Genomic DNA, 14,001 nt, shown 5'->3' with positions numbered 1-14,001 from the left:
ATACCAACCGTCTGCCCGCCTCAGCCCCGGGTAGGTGTGCTTCAGCATCACTGTATTGAAAAAACTAATCTCTTTTCTCGGAATTGCTTTCCAGCCTAGGTTTTGTGGCCTATTAAATGCTGGTTTATACAGATTGACTTAGTGCCTTCCTGTCACAGGCTGTACTGAGAGCGCTCTAAAATATAGGGCTTCCTAAATCAACACAGACTCTGGGGCGGAGGAGGAAGCAGTATTACTCCGGTCAACCCCAGAGAAGACTTTTGGCTCAAAAAGGCCATGTCTGATTTAATCTAGCATATTAACTAATTAATATCCTCCCAGTGTCCCTAAGTAGTAGGCAAGTACATTTTAGCACGCCAAGGCATTTGTTTGATTGCCCAAAAACTGTCATGAGACTGAAAGTCTGATTGCTGAAGATATTTACATGTGTTCATTTTATTGGTACACATTGCTAAGGCGTATGACTTACCGTAGTTGAACAACATACTGTAAACAAACAAAAAAACTCAAACCAGCCAAAAACAACACTAGGGCGAAGTCACCTAGATTAAACTAATTATCTGTTTTGAAAACGTTTTGAGCCTTTGTTGCTTGAGAACAGAGAAATGAGGGGTTCTTGCAGAGATCCAAGACTCAAGCGCTATTCCCCTTTTTCATCTGTCAAAGGTGCTGAACTTTGCCAACAAAACAGAGACTGATGAGTAGCATGTGTGTAGTAGTAGGATGATGACAAAGAATCTTGGGTCCTCTCAAAGTAAATGTACAGCACATATCTGAGAAGACAGAAAGGAGGCAATATCTGCGATAGGACAAGACAGAGGGGAAAAAAAAGCCTTGTTCAATTGCTGCTTAGTAAGGGGAGATGTGGGAAGGAAATTCTATCTCAGGCCTTGGAAACTGAGACTGCTAGAATACAGTAGACATCAACAAAAATGACAATAAAATTGAAATTAAAAAAAAGCAAAAGTCTGTCAAGGACCAGAGAAGGGCCCTTTCAGTGGAGGAACTACAGCACCTGAGCAACTCACTTCATTAAAATTAAGGGTGGGAGGTGACTCAATTCTTGAATCTAAGAGCCTCTACCGAAAGAAATTACTAGGCACTAACTTATTCCTCCGTCTGCCAAAGAAAGGCACAACATGAACTAGTGCCGAGATGCTAAAGCCAAAACATTCTGATTTAAGTGAGGGATCACATTTTTGAACAGTGGAGGGCTGATGACCTGATGAAGGAGCTATCAGAAAACCTGCTGGATTCTCCATCTGTTTATGTCAAGACTTGATGTCCTCCCAAAAGATGCAGCTTAGCCAAAGCAAGTCATGGGGCTCCCGGCAGGAGTAATTGCCTGGAATCTAATGGCCTGCAATTCAGACAAAATGAACTTGGTGGACTTAAAGGCACCTTTGATCTTTAATTCCCTAAGTTAGGCACAGGGATGTACAACTTTGCTCCCAGGTACCCCAGCCTCCCCTCTAGACAAGTACAACATTCCCAGCAGGTGGGATATCTGGCCACATACCGAAAGCAGAACAAATGAATGACCAACCTATATTTTGAATCCCCCAGTTTTCTGACTTGTTTCAGTAATTAACTCTCCCTACAAAGAGTATCTTTCTTTGTGCATATTGCAGTAAATTGAAGCAATTTAAAACACAAATCATTCTCCTTAGGGAGTCAGTGACAACTCCCAAGTCAAGATGGATCTTACTCTTCTCTAATTTTTAGGATCATATGAAAATGATGAAAATTCATTCTTTGTGGAACTTCAGAGACTCACATGGGATCATATCAGATAGGATTCCAGCTCAAAATATTTTAAAGGATATATTTATAGGCTGACTTGACACTACTTCCTTCTTGAATGCAAGACAGTCTGTTTTCTCAGTTCTGAAATCATACAAATATAATAAGATTTCATCCATCTTCCCCTGAAAGCAACAGGAATTTTTCTAGAAAATTCAGTGAGAACAGGATAACCTCTCAATGGTCAAATTAATAGTTTTCCTGTGAAGCCCTGCAACATTCAAGCAAATAGGACAGCAAGAACTTACAAAACGTAAATGCAATCCTAGGCTCTTTGTGGGAAGGAAAAGAAAAAGGAGAAAAAAAAGAGGATAACAGAATAGTCTGTAACAGAATCTACTTAGTCTGTCAGACTTCTCAACCCTCAAATAATCAAAACATTGCTTTCAGAGCACCTGAGCTATTAAGAGCATCATAATGTATAAGTTTGAGCAACATGTTGTTGTTTGGATTATTAAGACATTTTAATAATAGGAATGTAAGAGCGTTAAAAAGAATCAGATACTTCTTCATCCATGTGAGGTAGTGGGATCCCTTTGCCACACAAAAAGGCATTAGCAGGTGGGTAGCATTTGTCTTTTTTCACATCGGTTAAAAAAAAAATAAAAAAATCAGTCACAGATTGGTGCTCTCTACAAAGCCATGGTTCAGCCTGAACTTGTCACTCTTGTGAGAGACAGTAGAGCTAGGGATGCAGAAGGATCAGAGTCGAGAAATATAGTAGACATTTTAAAGCTACTTCCTATGAATATGAAAACCTGGCCAGAGTCTCACCTCGGTTCAGGGTGAGTCTGCTTAACTCGTTGAACCACCCACAGTGTAAATGGAAAGATTCTAACTCAGATTCATGAGCCACAGAGATTCCTAAAACATTTTTCACTTACAAGCGATGAGATGCAGCTAAGCTGCTGTTGTCAACTGGAAACTGCCTTCTAGTACTGAGCAATTTTTCTTTTGTACATGTTTCCTTGGCTCATGGAATAGCAGCCCTGCCTCCAGACTATGCGGTCATCGGCGCAGGGCTGGGCTCCAGCTAGCGTTGACTCGGCCACCACAGCACATCCCTTTCTGTCACCAGGCTGGAACATCGCTAGGAGAAAACTATTTTTTCCCACAATAAAACTGTCAGAGTGAAGCCCAGGCGCTTATGAAACAAAACCAGTGAGGTGGAGGCACACAGCACGTGACTCTATTGTTTCTGTTCCTCTGCGTGGTGACTGTATCAATAATTTACTGAAAGACATGACACCATAAATTAAATCCACCCGGCAGGTGAAGAGAAGAAGAGCTTCTGTAGCACAGGTCTTTCAAGCACCATGTCCTAATTCTGAGAGGACAGAGTTAAAGGATCAGTGTTTTGCTGCCTATAGGGAAATGGGTTACCCCACAAGTGTCCATGGGGGTATCTATGTCGAAACTTTAGCTAAATGTCTATAAAACCAAATGTGTGGGCTGGAGGGCAGCCCCTCTCAGCAGCCATTGACTCTTGCCTGTTGGTGACTGTGAGCTAAGTTGGTGCTTTGGTCCGCTCCTCCGGCAGGCTGGGTTTTACTCAACAAAGTTTTTTGAACCTGAGGATGGAGACACCCCTTTGTGCTGAGACACCACTTGCACATCTGGGCACATTCCGCCCACAGCAGCACAATTAAAACTTAGCTTTAAACGTGTGCTTGTGCATTATTGAACCAGGTCTCATTAGGGCCTGTTGAGTGGTACTAAATGAGCAACTGCTCTGTGATGCTCAGCAATGCCAGGGTGGCCTGCAGGTAGGATCTGGACACTCTAGCCTGATAGCGAAAGAAATGAATGCTTCTCCTGGTCATCCTTCATCCTTAGCTGGGAACAGGCAGAGAGTGCTGGTGACAGGTCTCGTGCCACTCCAGCCCCACAGCAAGGCACTGGGGAAGCATCTGGGTATGCCAGTGCCTCCTCTAAGGCACCTGGGCAACAGCAGGTGTGTTCCACTCATTAACTGGCTACGGAAGCAACAGGGACCAGGAGATGTGCAATTAATAACTCGGGTCACCAGCTCTGCGCAAAGTAAATTAAGACAGAAAGAAGCAATATGTCAGGTTCCTTTGGCTGAGAGCTCTGGCACAAAGAACTACAGCGATTATATTTCAGCAACTCTGCTCTTAATTGCATGCAGGCACACCAGTGAAGTTATGCTTGCCAGGCACGGCAGCACACCATGGGGAGACTCTGCCTACTGTAGCTGGGAGACAAAAAGTGTTGCCTCAGTGAAAAGAGGTTGGGGTTTGGGGTCTCACCAGTAAGGGAGGCTAAGAGCAAGCATGCAAGTAGCTACCAGGGCTTCAATGGCAAGCAAATTTTAAGCTAAAGGTAATCGTGTTGGTTCATGCTGATTCCTTTGCTACACAAAGACATCTCCGGACACTGTATGTGCATCACTCAGGAATATTATAATACCCTAGTTTTTATGCTATTAGCATTTTTAAAAACATATAATGCTTCATTTAATTCTGCCTCACCAATACCATCCTAGATGCCAATTTAGATATGCATTCGTAACTCACCGAGAAACGTCAAAAAGCCCTCATGCCACAACACCAGGCATTGCTCACACTACACACCACTTAGGTCTTACGCTGCATTTGCCTGACTGATGATGATAAATGACTAAACACAGAAGCTATTCTAAATCATCTTCTTTGATCAACTTGAGCTCACATTACTCATATAATCAGTTGTGTTGAAATGCAAGAGGATTGCTCATGTGAAGCAAGGATTTTTTGTCCTAGTGAATAATAAGAATAAGCAGCCAAACATGTAATAAAAGCAGCAGGAGCTGCTATTTGCTTCCTTGAAGTGTGTTGAATCTACCTCACTTCTGTTGAGGAATTCAGTGACACAGGCTACAACCAGCCAAATTACCCCGCAGCTCTGGGCTCCCTTTTTGATATGCAAAAAAAAATCCCCATTGATTTGCTTATACTACTATTGCTTCTTCTGGAGCCTTTTGTAGGCTGGGGATTGAAGTATGTGTCTTTCCAGCTTCTTCTAAGGAAAGTAGTTCTTTGAGAACCTCTCCTGCATTCATTAGCTGATAGCCAAATCGTGGAAGTGGGGCAGCCAGGCATAATCAATTACATTTGTATAACCGCTGATGGAACATGATAACTAATTAATGAGACCATGTGCACACACAAAAGAGAAATGCATTCAAAACCCGGCAAAGGCTGAACCGTGTTTGTAAGCCTGATGTGTTTACAGTGTAAAAGACCAATTCAGGCTCCTACTAAATTATTACAGAAAGCCGGAAAGGCCGCTGGTGAGTGCGAGTCAGCATTGAGAGGGGGAAACAGTTTCTTAGTGGGGAATGAAGGAATTCTATAAAATCAGTAATCTTCAAAATGGAAGTAGAGGCTTAAAAACAGTGAATTTTCAGATCCTCTTTTGATACACAGGTAATTTCTGCCCCCACCCCCCCCCCCCCCCAGTTTGGACAACAAAGCCAAAAGTGTTAAATTGGCATTTTACTGAAAGATTTAATTTGTGTTTTTGCCACTGAAATTCAAAATGCTACCCAGAAATGGAATAAGTTGTCATAATGATGCATCAGCCAGACTCTCACAACAGTAAAAATCCATTCTGTATAGAGAGCCTCACACATTAATAAATAAACTATTCTGTGAATTATGTCAAATGAAAACAGCTTTCATGGCTGGCCTGGAGCAAACCATAATGACTTTCATTCTGCGACGTAAAAGTATGGATCCACAGAGGAAAGAAAAAGGAAGCACAACCCAGTAATTACAGAGATTTCCTCCTGCATGTTGTTAAAGCAAAGACAGTTTCTAAATGAGTATTCTAGAAGAGACCGTCTGGTATCCCGGGTCTAAACATTTCAGTGATACAAAGGCAGCCTTTGTCCACTCTGACAGTGAGATTCATTACAGAAAATGTGTATCTCATCAAAGCAGTAATTACTGGAAGTATAATCTGCTACCCCAAAATAGGAAAAAGCCCAGAGTTGCAGGCACAAGGCTGCAACCACCCTGCTGATGCCAGCAGCAATCATACTGCCAGAACAACATATACCTAGCACTGCAGACAGGCAGCTCCCTACGACCTGGAGAAGACACTATACTATCAGGAAAATGCTTTTTCCTCTTGTGACAGCTCAGGTTCTGGAGCTGCTACCACCAAAACCAGAGGGGAGGTTGCAGGAGTATGTGCCAGCATATGCGACAAATCTCAATTCCCAGGCACCAGGCTTGCAGTGTTTCAAATGTCTGAATTTCAGAGGTCAACAGTCCTTGAAACAGCCTGAGCAGCCAGACCTGGGAGCTGAAACTTCCTTTAGGAGTTTCAGGTGTTCGACACTGCTGTGGCTCACGCCTGCAGGAGGGTGTGGGACACTGTGTCCCATAGCCGTTGGCATTGGTATCAACATCTGCACTTCAAATGCAAAATGAGGGTTTGAAGGTACATAGAGCCACAAGGGTCCTTCTGCAGATGACTATGGACAGGTACAAAAGTAATATGGGTTTCAACAAGGCACAGCTCGGGGAGTGATAATAGTTTTTAGTGTGATTTCTCTTCCGCTCCCTTCGAAAACCCAACTGAATTAACCACTCAGGCACTTCTGTAAGACAGCTACTTTCTCCATTTTACTGACGGAAGAACAAATTTACTAATTTCGTGTGGTTTCATCACTCTGTCAGAGGGAGGCTGTCAGAGCAGTTACAAGAAGTTCCTGGTTCCCCATCTCCCTGCTCAACTCACCCATCTATTGATTAGTCATTTCCCTGCATTAGCAGTATTGTTACATTTTTAAAGGCTTTTACTTTGCCATCTCAAGACAACAATGACAAACCAGACCTTTTTGAAAATGTGCAAATTGATTATACCTCTTTCTCTGCAATTCTTTCTTTTTTTTTTTTTTTTTGCCCCCCCTTCTGCTGATTAAATAGCTTTTTTTCCAAACACAAATGGAGCACTTCATGCATATTGCATTACTTACAGCTCGGCACTCACAGACTGTTTGTTGTAAGTGCCTTGCACTCAGTCCTGTGCCACTCTGCACCACAAGGAATCACTGGTACCCATACAAAAAGGGCAGAAAACAAGTGGAAAGCCAAAGTGCCAGGCGTTGGACTGTCTTCTACAGGAGCAAGGGAGGAGGGCAGCAGAAAACCTGGTGTCTTGGGAGGGGATTTACTGTCTAAGGGGAGGGGATGCGGCTGCAGGGATGCAACAGGACAACAGGAAACGGCCTCAAGTTGTGCCAGGGGAGGTTTAGATTGGATATTAGGAAAAACTTGTTCATGGAAAGGGTGGTCAAGCATTGGAACAGGCTGCCCAGGGAGGCGTGGAATCACCATCCCTGGAGGTGTTTAAAAAACACGTTGGTGTGGTACTTAGGAATACAGTTTAGTGGTGGACTTGGCAGTCCTTGGTTAACAGTTGGACTTGATGATCTCAAAAGTCTTTTTCAACTTAAATCATCTCAAAAGGGCAAATGGTGCATTTTGGTTTCCATCACCTGCAGGCTATAAGAGCTATAGGCACTACCTCCAAACACATCCTGCCTCTAGGAAGGAAGAAAACACTGATCCCTCCAGCCTAAGAGCTATTTGTCACTAGCCTGATGCTCCAGAGGATCCCAAGGGACCCTGTCAGCCTGGACTAACTGCTTCTGAGGTTGACATGTAATTAACCCTGGCAAAGTTTAGAACCCAATATCAAGGGATCTGCTGGCCTTCACCATGACCAGCTCCGATTTCAGCTCTGAATGTGTTACTTCAGGTCTCACCTATTCTGCATCCAGGCAAGAAGATGGACACTCAGCCACCTAAACATCCTCACTGCTCACCTGCCTGGACACACTGCCCAAAGACCAATGCTCAAATACTGAATTAGCTATTTAGTTTTGGAAATGGGACCCACCAGCTGCAAGGCAAAAAGGAGCATTGACATCTCACCCATCCTTCCCTCTGCCTTTTCACCCTTATTATTCGGGCAGTCCAGTCTCTCCCCAGAGAGAGCAGTGGTTAAACCAGCACACCACATCACCCCTCTGAAGGCTGGGGAGGGGAAAAAAGGGCAATCTCTATGTACCTGCTAATTATTTTACTGGATTACACATCTATGGTCTTTTGACTCTTGCACTAGAGACTAGAATACAAAGTTTGAGGAATCCTGGGTGCTGGCACTGCATCTGTGGCACCCTTGCCTTATGTTTTGGTCAAATTAAATATTTCTTCTTTTATTTTGCTTATTTGTCAAAAGCAGGTAATGATGTTTAGACACCTCTACAGCAGAGCTAACATTGGTAAAGCACTTAATGTAACACAGGTGGAAGTAACACAGGAAAGTGCTGTTCAATCTCTCCACTCCCACGTTGCTATGAAGACACACACAAAATATCCATGAACCCATTTTTTTAGTGGCTGCAACATAGAAAGTTGGTCTTAAACCTGAAATATATTACTAGTTTAATTTAGCCAGCATTTTAATTTAAGTTAACCACAGCTCCACTTGAATTGCTCAAGCAGAAGTAAAAATGGAAAGATTAAAAATAAAAAGAGCCCAAATTTAACAGCAAAGGCACAAGGCCAGCTTACTGAAGCTGGACCCACGTGAGCAGCGCCGGGACTGGCAGGGACCAGTCCTCGCTCTCGGCTCTGTGCCTGGCTTTTAAATCCCTTTAAGGAGGGCCGATGATGGAGGTAGAGCCAGCTTTTACAGTGGCAGCCCAGCTGGGGATCAACACTGCAAAAACAAACATATAAAACTCCAAATCAAATTGCATTTGTAATGAAAACATTGCCGTGGCGAGCAGCCCCGGCAGAAGGCATCCCTCTGGTTGGCGGCCACCAGAGCTGCTGCCTGACTCCTGCTGCGCCGCATCGCGCCGCTGACGTCATTTCTCTCCCTGCTGTAGGAGCAGTAATGAAATTCAGTATCTTGTGTCTCTTCCTGCACTCGCCTCACCCTTACCGAGCTAGTAATTAAAAGAAAACGAGGAGGGGGAGCAGGGATGTCAGGCTAGCGTGTTTCCTCCCCTTTCTCTTGTCCTTCATCTGGGATTGCAGCAGGTTTGCTGGCAGCAGCCACCCCTCACATCACCCCGAACCGCCCCTCACATCCCCTCGAGCCTTTGGGGCTCCCTTTTCCCAGGGGCGATGCTGCAGCCCAGCTTGGCATGCAGCCCCCACACGGAGCGAGGAGGGGCTCGGGGGGGCTGTTGCTCCTGCACTATAAGCTTCTGTGTGACTGTTTCTGATGTCCACAGCAGGCACCACCTCAGCGTTTGATAGGAACCTGCTTTGATCCTGCATTTCTGGGGCACATCTTCCCTGGGCAAGGAGAAAAGGCTTTCCCCATAACACCCCCTGCAGCAAGGTGGGCGCTGCTGTCCTGCATGCCGGGGCCAGAACCACACTGGCCCAGCTGCTGCTGGGGCATCAGCAAGTTTCTGTAATAATTACTTCTGAGCCGTGAAAACCGAAGAAATCCAAAATCCTTTTCCTCTTAATGAGTACCCCTGTCTGGCTTTCCGTCAATACACCAACAGGAGCTCTGTTTTTTCATTTATCATCATTGATGTTCTGTTTCTGTTCCCAGCATTTTTTAATAGAGGTCTTTGCTTAAAGGATACCCCTATGGACTCCTGGACAGAGGGGAGTCATTAACAGACAAATCAAATAAGCCATCCCAAAGCACAGACTAGGTAGGGGAAGCTCGCCTGGGGAAGCTGGAGCTGTGGGGGTGATGAGGATCCGTGATGCTGGGGGGCACTGTGCTGCATCTCACCAGCATGGGGCCACCAGCAGGAAAGAGCTTTACATCAGGAAGAGTTCAGCGCCGACCCAGACGCTAAGGAAGATCCATGCCTGTAGATACCTAGGCCTCTCCTTCTGACTTGATTGCTGTTTTAGTTAATTTACCCTAATGAAGAAGAGTGTTGCGGTACAAACAGCGGTTGCTAACAAGCACGTGGTGGCAGCAGCCAGCATCAGCTGGGGAGCACCGACCCAGGCTGCCTGGCGATGGAGAGCTGCACAGCTCCAAAACCCACCCGCAGCTCCCCAAGTCAGGCTCACCCCCTCCAAGCCAGAGCTCCCTTCATCGTCCCAGGTTTACAATGAGGAGAACAAATACAAACCCACAAGTAAAAATTCCCTTTCCTTCCCACCGTGCGCTTCCAGCCAGCCAGGGCAAGCGGAGCAGAGCAGGAGTGAGCTGGCTGTGCCCCGCGTTAAGTGGCTGCCACGCATGAGGTATTTTTTAATGGTTTTAAATGGAGTGAAAGGATGTTTTCCAAGCTACAGAGCAGCAATATGCTGATCTCACTTAAACATCTGGAATAGTTTCAAATGATTGCTTTATGTGAATATAGTGGCAATTATAGAGTTATTTTGTTTCAGACGTTTTGGAGGTTGTTTTGTTGGTTTCTTTTTTTTTTTTTTTTCTCCTTAGTGACTTAGGAGGGGGCATACAAATTGCAGGAGGACCTGGTCCCAGCCCCAGGCAGCTGGAACAGCTCAGCAGCCTAAATCTGGCCACATCACAGATCCACCAGCCAGTTCCTGCATTAAATTTAAACCATTTAAAATATTTAAGGTTTTTCGTTATTCTAGCAGTTTAACATCCCTGGACAAGGCTGCATGTCTTCCCCTGAAGTTCTTTACAATGCTGGTGACAAAGTAATTTCTGTACCCTGATGTGCCTTGCAAGTGAACAGGGCTGTCTAGATCAGTCAGGCTCAACTCTCTTTGGTTTAGGGGACACACTAATTTTTCCAGCAAGACCTGAGCATATGCCACCCTTCCCAACTCCTTCATCAGCCACTCATGGGCACCGCAGACAAGATTATTAAAAACTGCTGATATCAAACCACATCAGCCCCAACCCCCTTAATACACAGGCACGTCTTCCCATGCCAAAGCACAAAGCTGGGGATGGGACCAAGGACCAGCCTGCAGCCTCAGCACCTCCATCCCACACTATCCTGCATCTTCTGGTAGCTTCTGTGATGAGACAGCCTTCAGAAAAGCAAATGGAATGGTATAAAAACATCAAGAGACACAAATCAGCTCTTCCCAGTGTTCATCTCTTCCCATAGTTAATCCACCACTTTTATTTGAGGTTGGTCCCACCTCAGCTTCCAGCCATTGATTCTCAGCATGCTTTTCCTTACAAGACTTCAGAGCTGGCTCTTCAGTATTTATTATTTTCACTTTGCAGCAGGTTTTTGGCAGGAGTAAACCAAAGACGGGTTCACTTAGGAAAGGTGTTTTCTTACAGCACTAAGTACGCAAGAACATTGCGCTGAGATAAGAACATCCAAGTTGTAACAGTTCAAAACCAGACAGATGTCTGCCCTGTTTCTTGGCTAGTTTAAGTCAGTTTGGCACAAACCTAATTATAGTAACCTGAGTCTTTCACGTTCACCTAGGAGCATTCACAAAGTCCAAGAACAACAATTAAACAAAGGATGGGAAGTGGTTGGGTGAAGCAGAGCATGACCTCTTTGCCAGCCCGTGCTTCAGAGATGCTGTGCTTTCGATAAAAGGAAGATGAATTTTGGGTGGTGATCACTTTTCCTAGAGAATTTATTTTCCCCATGGCTGAAACACTGCCCTGGCAAAGCAGAGCCACCCTAGAGGTGCCAGCACATGTACACACTGCCCCAAGGACTGCGCTGCTTCATCCCCGCTGGCGCAGACCCACCGAGCTCTGGCCCAGCTGCCCCTTCCAGCACAAACTTTTATTTCAACCAGAAAGCAGAACCTAACCTGAGATCCCACCATGCCACAAACCAGCTGACTCCTTGAGCAACCCAAAAGCCAAACCCAGTTTGTATTCTCAACCCAAAGATGTACGTATGCAGTAACAGGTTTTCCTTATTATTATTCCTTGTTAGAACATCCAGCCTTTCAGCTTCTGGTTGCTCAAGGTAAAAAACGAGCACAATTTGAACCGTGATCAACCAAAACATGAAATGAATGCTGTGTTTTATTTAATAAACTCCAGCCACACAAGGCTGCCTGACAGACACAATGTAATTTGTTTTGGATGTAAAGATGGAAAAATAATTGTTTTGTCTTCAGGGCAATTAAAAGAATATTTCTGTAATAACAGGAAAGGAGCTGCCTGGTTAAAATTAATATTAATAAACTATGTTACCTGTTCCTTTATATTAACATGCAGAGATTGTCAATTCTTGTTATTTTGCTCAAAGTCAAGAGGTCATCATGTGTCACTAGGAAGTCACTGCTGCTGGTATCAGCAGCTCGCCTGAGAACTACACCGTTTGCTGAAGAACAGCAAAAAGGGAGGGGGGGAAGCAGCAGCAGGCAAGTAGTTCTTGAGAATATGGCTTAGAATGAAAAAGCACAGAGAAAGAGAAAGAGAAAACCAAGATATTTTCATACTTTTAAGACAACCCTAGAGCAGATGGGTTCAGGCAGGAGGATTCAGAAGTATTTAAAAACAGCTGCAGCTGGCTATGCTGTCGGCCACTGGCTCTCGAGGGGCCGCGGCACTGCTGCCGCCGCGCTCCTATCCCGGCTCGCCCTAGCTACGCAGAAGCCAGACCCCAAAGTGTGTTGCCATTACATCAGAAAAAAACACATTTCTTAATTGAAAAAAAAAAAAAAAAAAAAAAAGAAGTTCCTAAAATGTATTCCAATGACTACAAAAATGAAGTGATAAATTGAATGAAGAAACCACTCCAAGGGCTCATTTAACCCACACGATTCACTGGGACCTGAACAAGCAGCACCTTTAAAAACTTTCTCCTGCAGGGTTCACCAGGATGATGGCAGCATCCAAAAATTAAAAACATTTAATTAAAATCAGTTCAGAAGTTTATTCTTACAGCTCCCTGGCTATAGCACCAAAATAAATAACAAAAAAAATTATCACCTGTCCTTGTAAGGGCCAATCCATGGTGATCACAGCCCATAGCCAGGCACAGCCTGGCAGCAATCTCAACACGCTGGATATAGGAGTGGAGCTAAGGTCCCAGATTTTTTACAGCGCAGGTGGAGCACAGTGATGTCCCACAGAAGGTCTCTGCATGGCCCAGCACAGTGATGGTGGGCTGACACGCAATGCCAGCAGGAGCATCCCTGCTGCTGGAACATGCTGTGATGGTGCTGAGCTTGGAGTTGGGCTTGGTCTCCACAAGGGCCCAATGTGCCACGGTGGCCACCAGCACCTCGCTGTTATACATAGCCATCATCGCTTTTGGTAGCACTTGAAGGGTGTCATCTTCTTGCTCCTTATGGGGCTGTGTTTACTGGGGCTAAAACCACACAGACAAACAAAGGGGGGCAGACCATCTCTGTTGTATAAAACAATTGGGATGGACAAAAATTTCTCCAGAGCAGCAGCACTGGAGAAGGCAAAGCTCCCCTTGGCTACCAGGGCTCACCCAGCACTGGGATCCAGCCAGAAACTGGCTCAGGTGCCCTTTTCAGTTCCTCCACATGGAACACATCCCTCTTTGCTATTGCAGTTAAAAACTGTGTGCCCCTCTTTTGCAGCCAGGCCACCAGCACAGGAGGGAGATGCAGCCGCAGCCCTGAGTGGGTGCTGCCAAAGCCATCTGTGACCCACCTCCACGGAGCCCAGCACCAGCCATGAGCAGCTTCTTCTCACGCCTGGACCCACGGCGGGTGCCGTGGGGGGTGGCGGGCCATGCCCTGCGTGCCCGCATCCTGCGCACCAAGCCTGTGGAGTCGATGCTGGAGGGCACGGGGACCACGGCTGCCCAGGGCACCCGGCTGGCCAAGGTCCTCACCACCCTTGACCTCATCTCCCTTGGCGTCGGGAGCTGCGTGGGCACCGGCATGTACGTGGTGTCCGGCCTGGTGGCCAAGGAGATGGCAGGGCCCGGGGTCATCGTTTCTTTCATCATCGCTGCTGTTGCCTCCATCTTGTCAGGTGAGTCACGTGGGTGGAGTTTGAGTAATGGGCCATCTCGTGCATCCTCTGGCTCCATTCATGGGTAAACACCTGGCAGGACCCACGCTCAGCAGCAGAAGCTACAAGAAAGTAACAACTTCTCCATAGACTAAAAATCCCTTTCACACTGGGCTTACCCAGCTGATGGGATGCACTGTCCCTCATTGCCCTAGTATCAGACCAAACCTTGTACTGGGAGCCACCAACCCAAGCGTAATGACCCCAAAGAGCTGCTGATGGCTTCCCCACGGATGG

At 45.7% G+C, this 14,001-nt stretch overlaps 1 protein-coding gene across 2 annotated transcripts in view; it reads left to right on the top strand.

Moving 5' to 3' along the window:
- Window positions 1-14,001, top strand: part of SLC7A14 (solute carrier family 7 member 14) — a 53,302-nt gene that overhangs the window by 18,068 nt on the left and 21,233 nt on the right. Inside the window, exon 2 of one of the 2 annotated variants that reach the window (XM_080410502.1) lies at window positions 13,326-13,725. In XM_080410502.1, the coding sequence (XP_080266628.1) occupies window positions 13,422-13,725 (304 nt within the window). In that variant the 5' untranslated portion in view covers window positions 13,326-13,421. Of the gene's footprint in view, window positions 1-5,256; window positions 13,726-14,001 lie in introns of those variants that run through there. The other variant, XM_080410503.1, reaches the window with a different exon arrangement.

Source organism: Falco punctatus (assembly GCF_963210335.1).
Source record: "Falco punctatus genome assembly, chromosome: 13".
NCBI lineage: Eukaryota > Metazoa > Chordata > Aves > Falconiformes > Falconidae > Falco > Falco punctatus.
The sequence above is the reverse complement of the archived record's forward strand: the minus strand, read 5'-3'. Positions and strand labels throughout refer to the sequence as shown.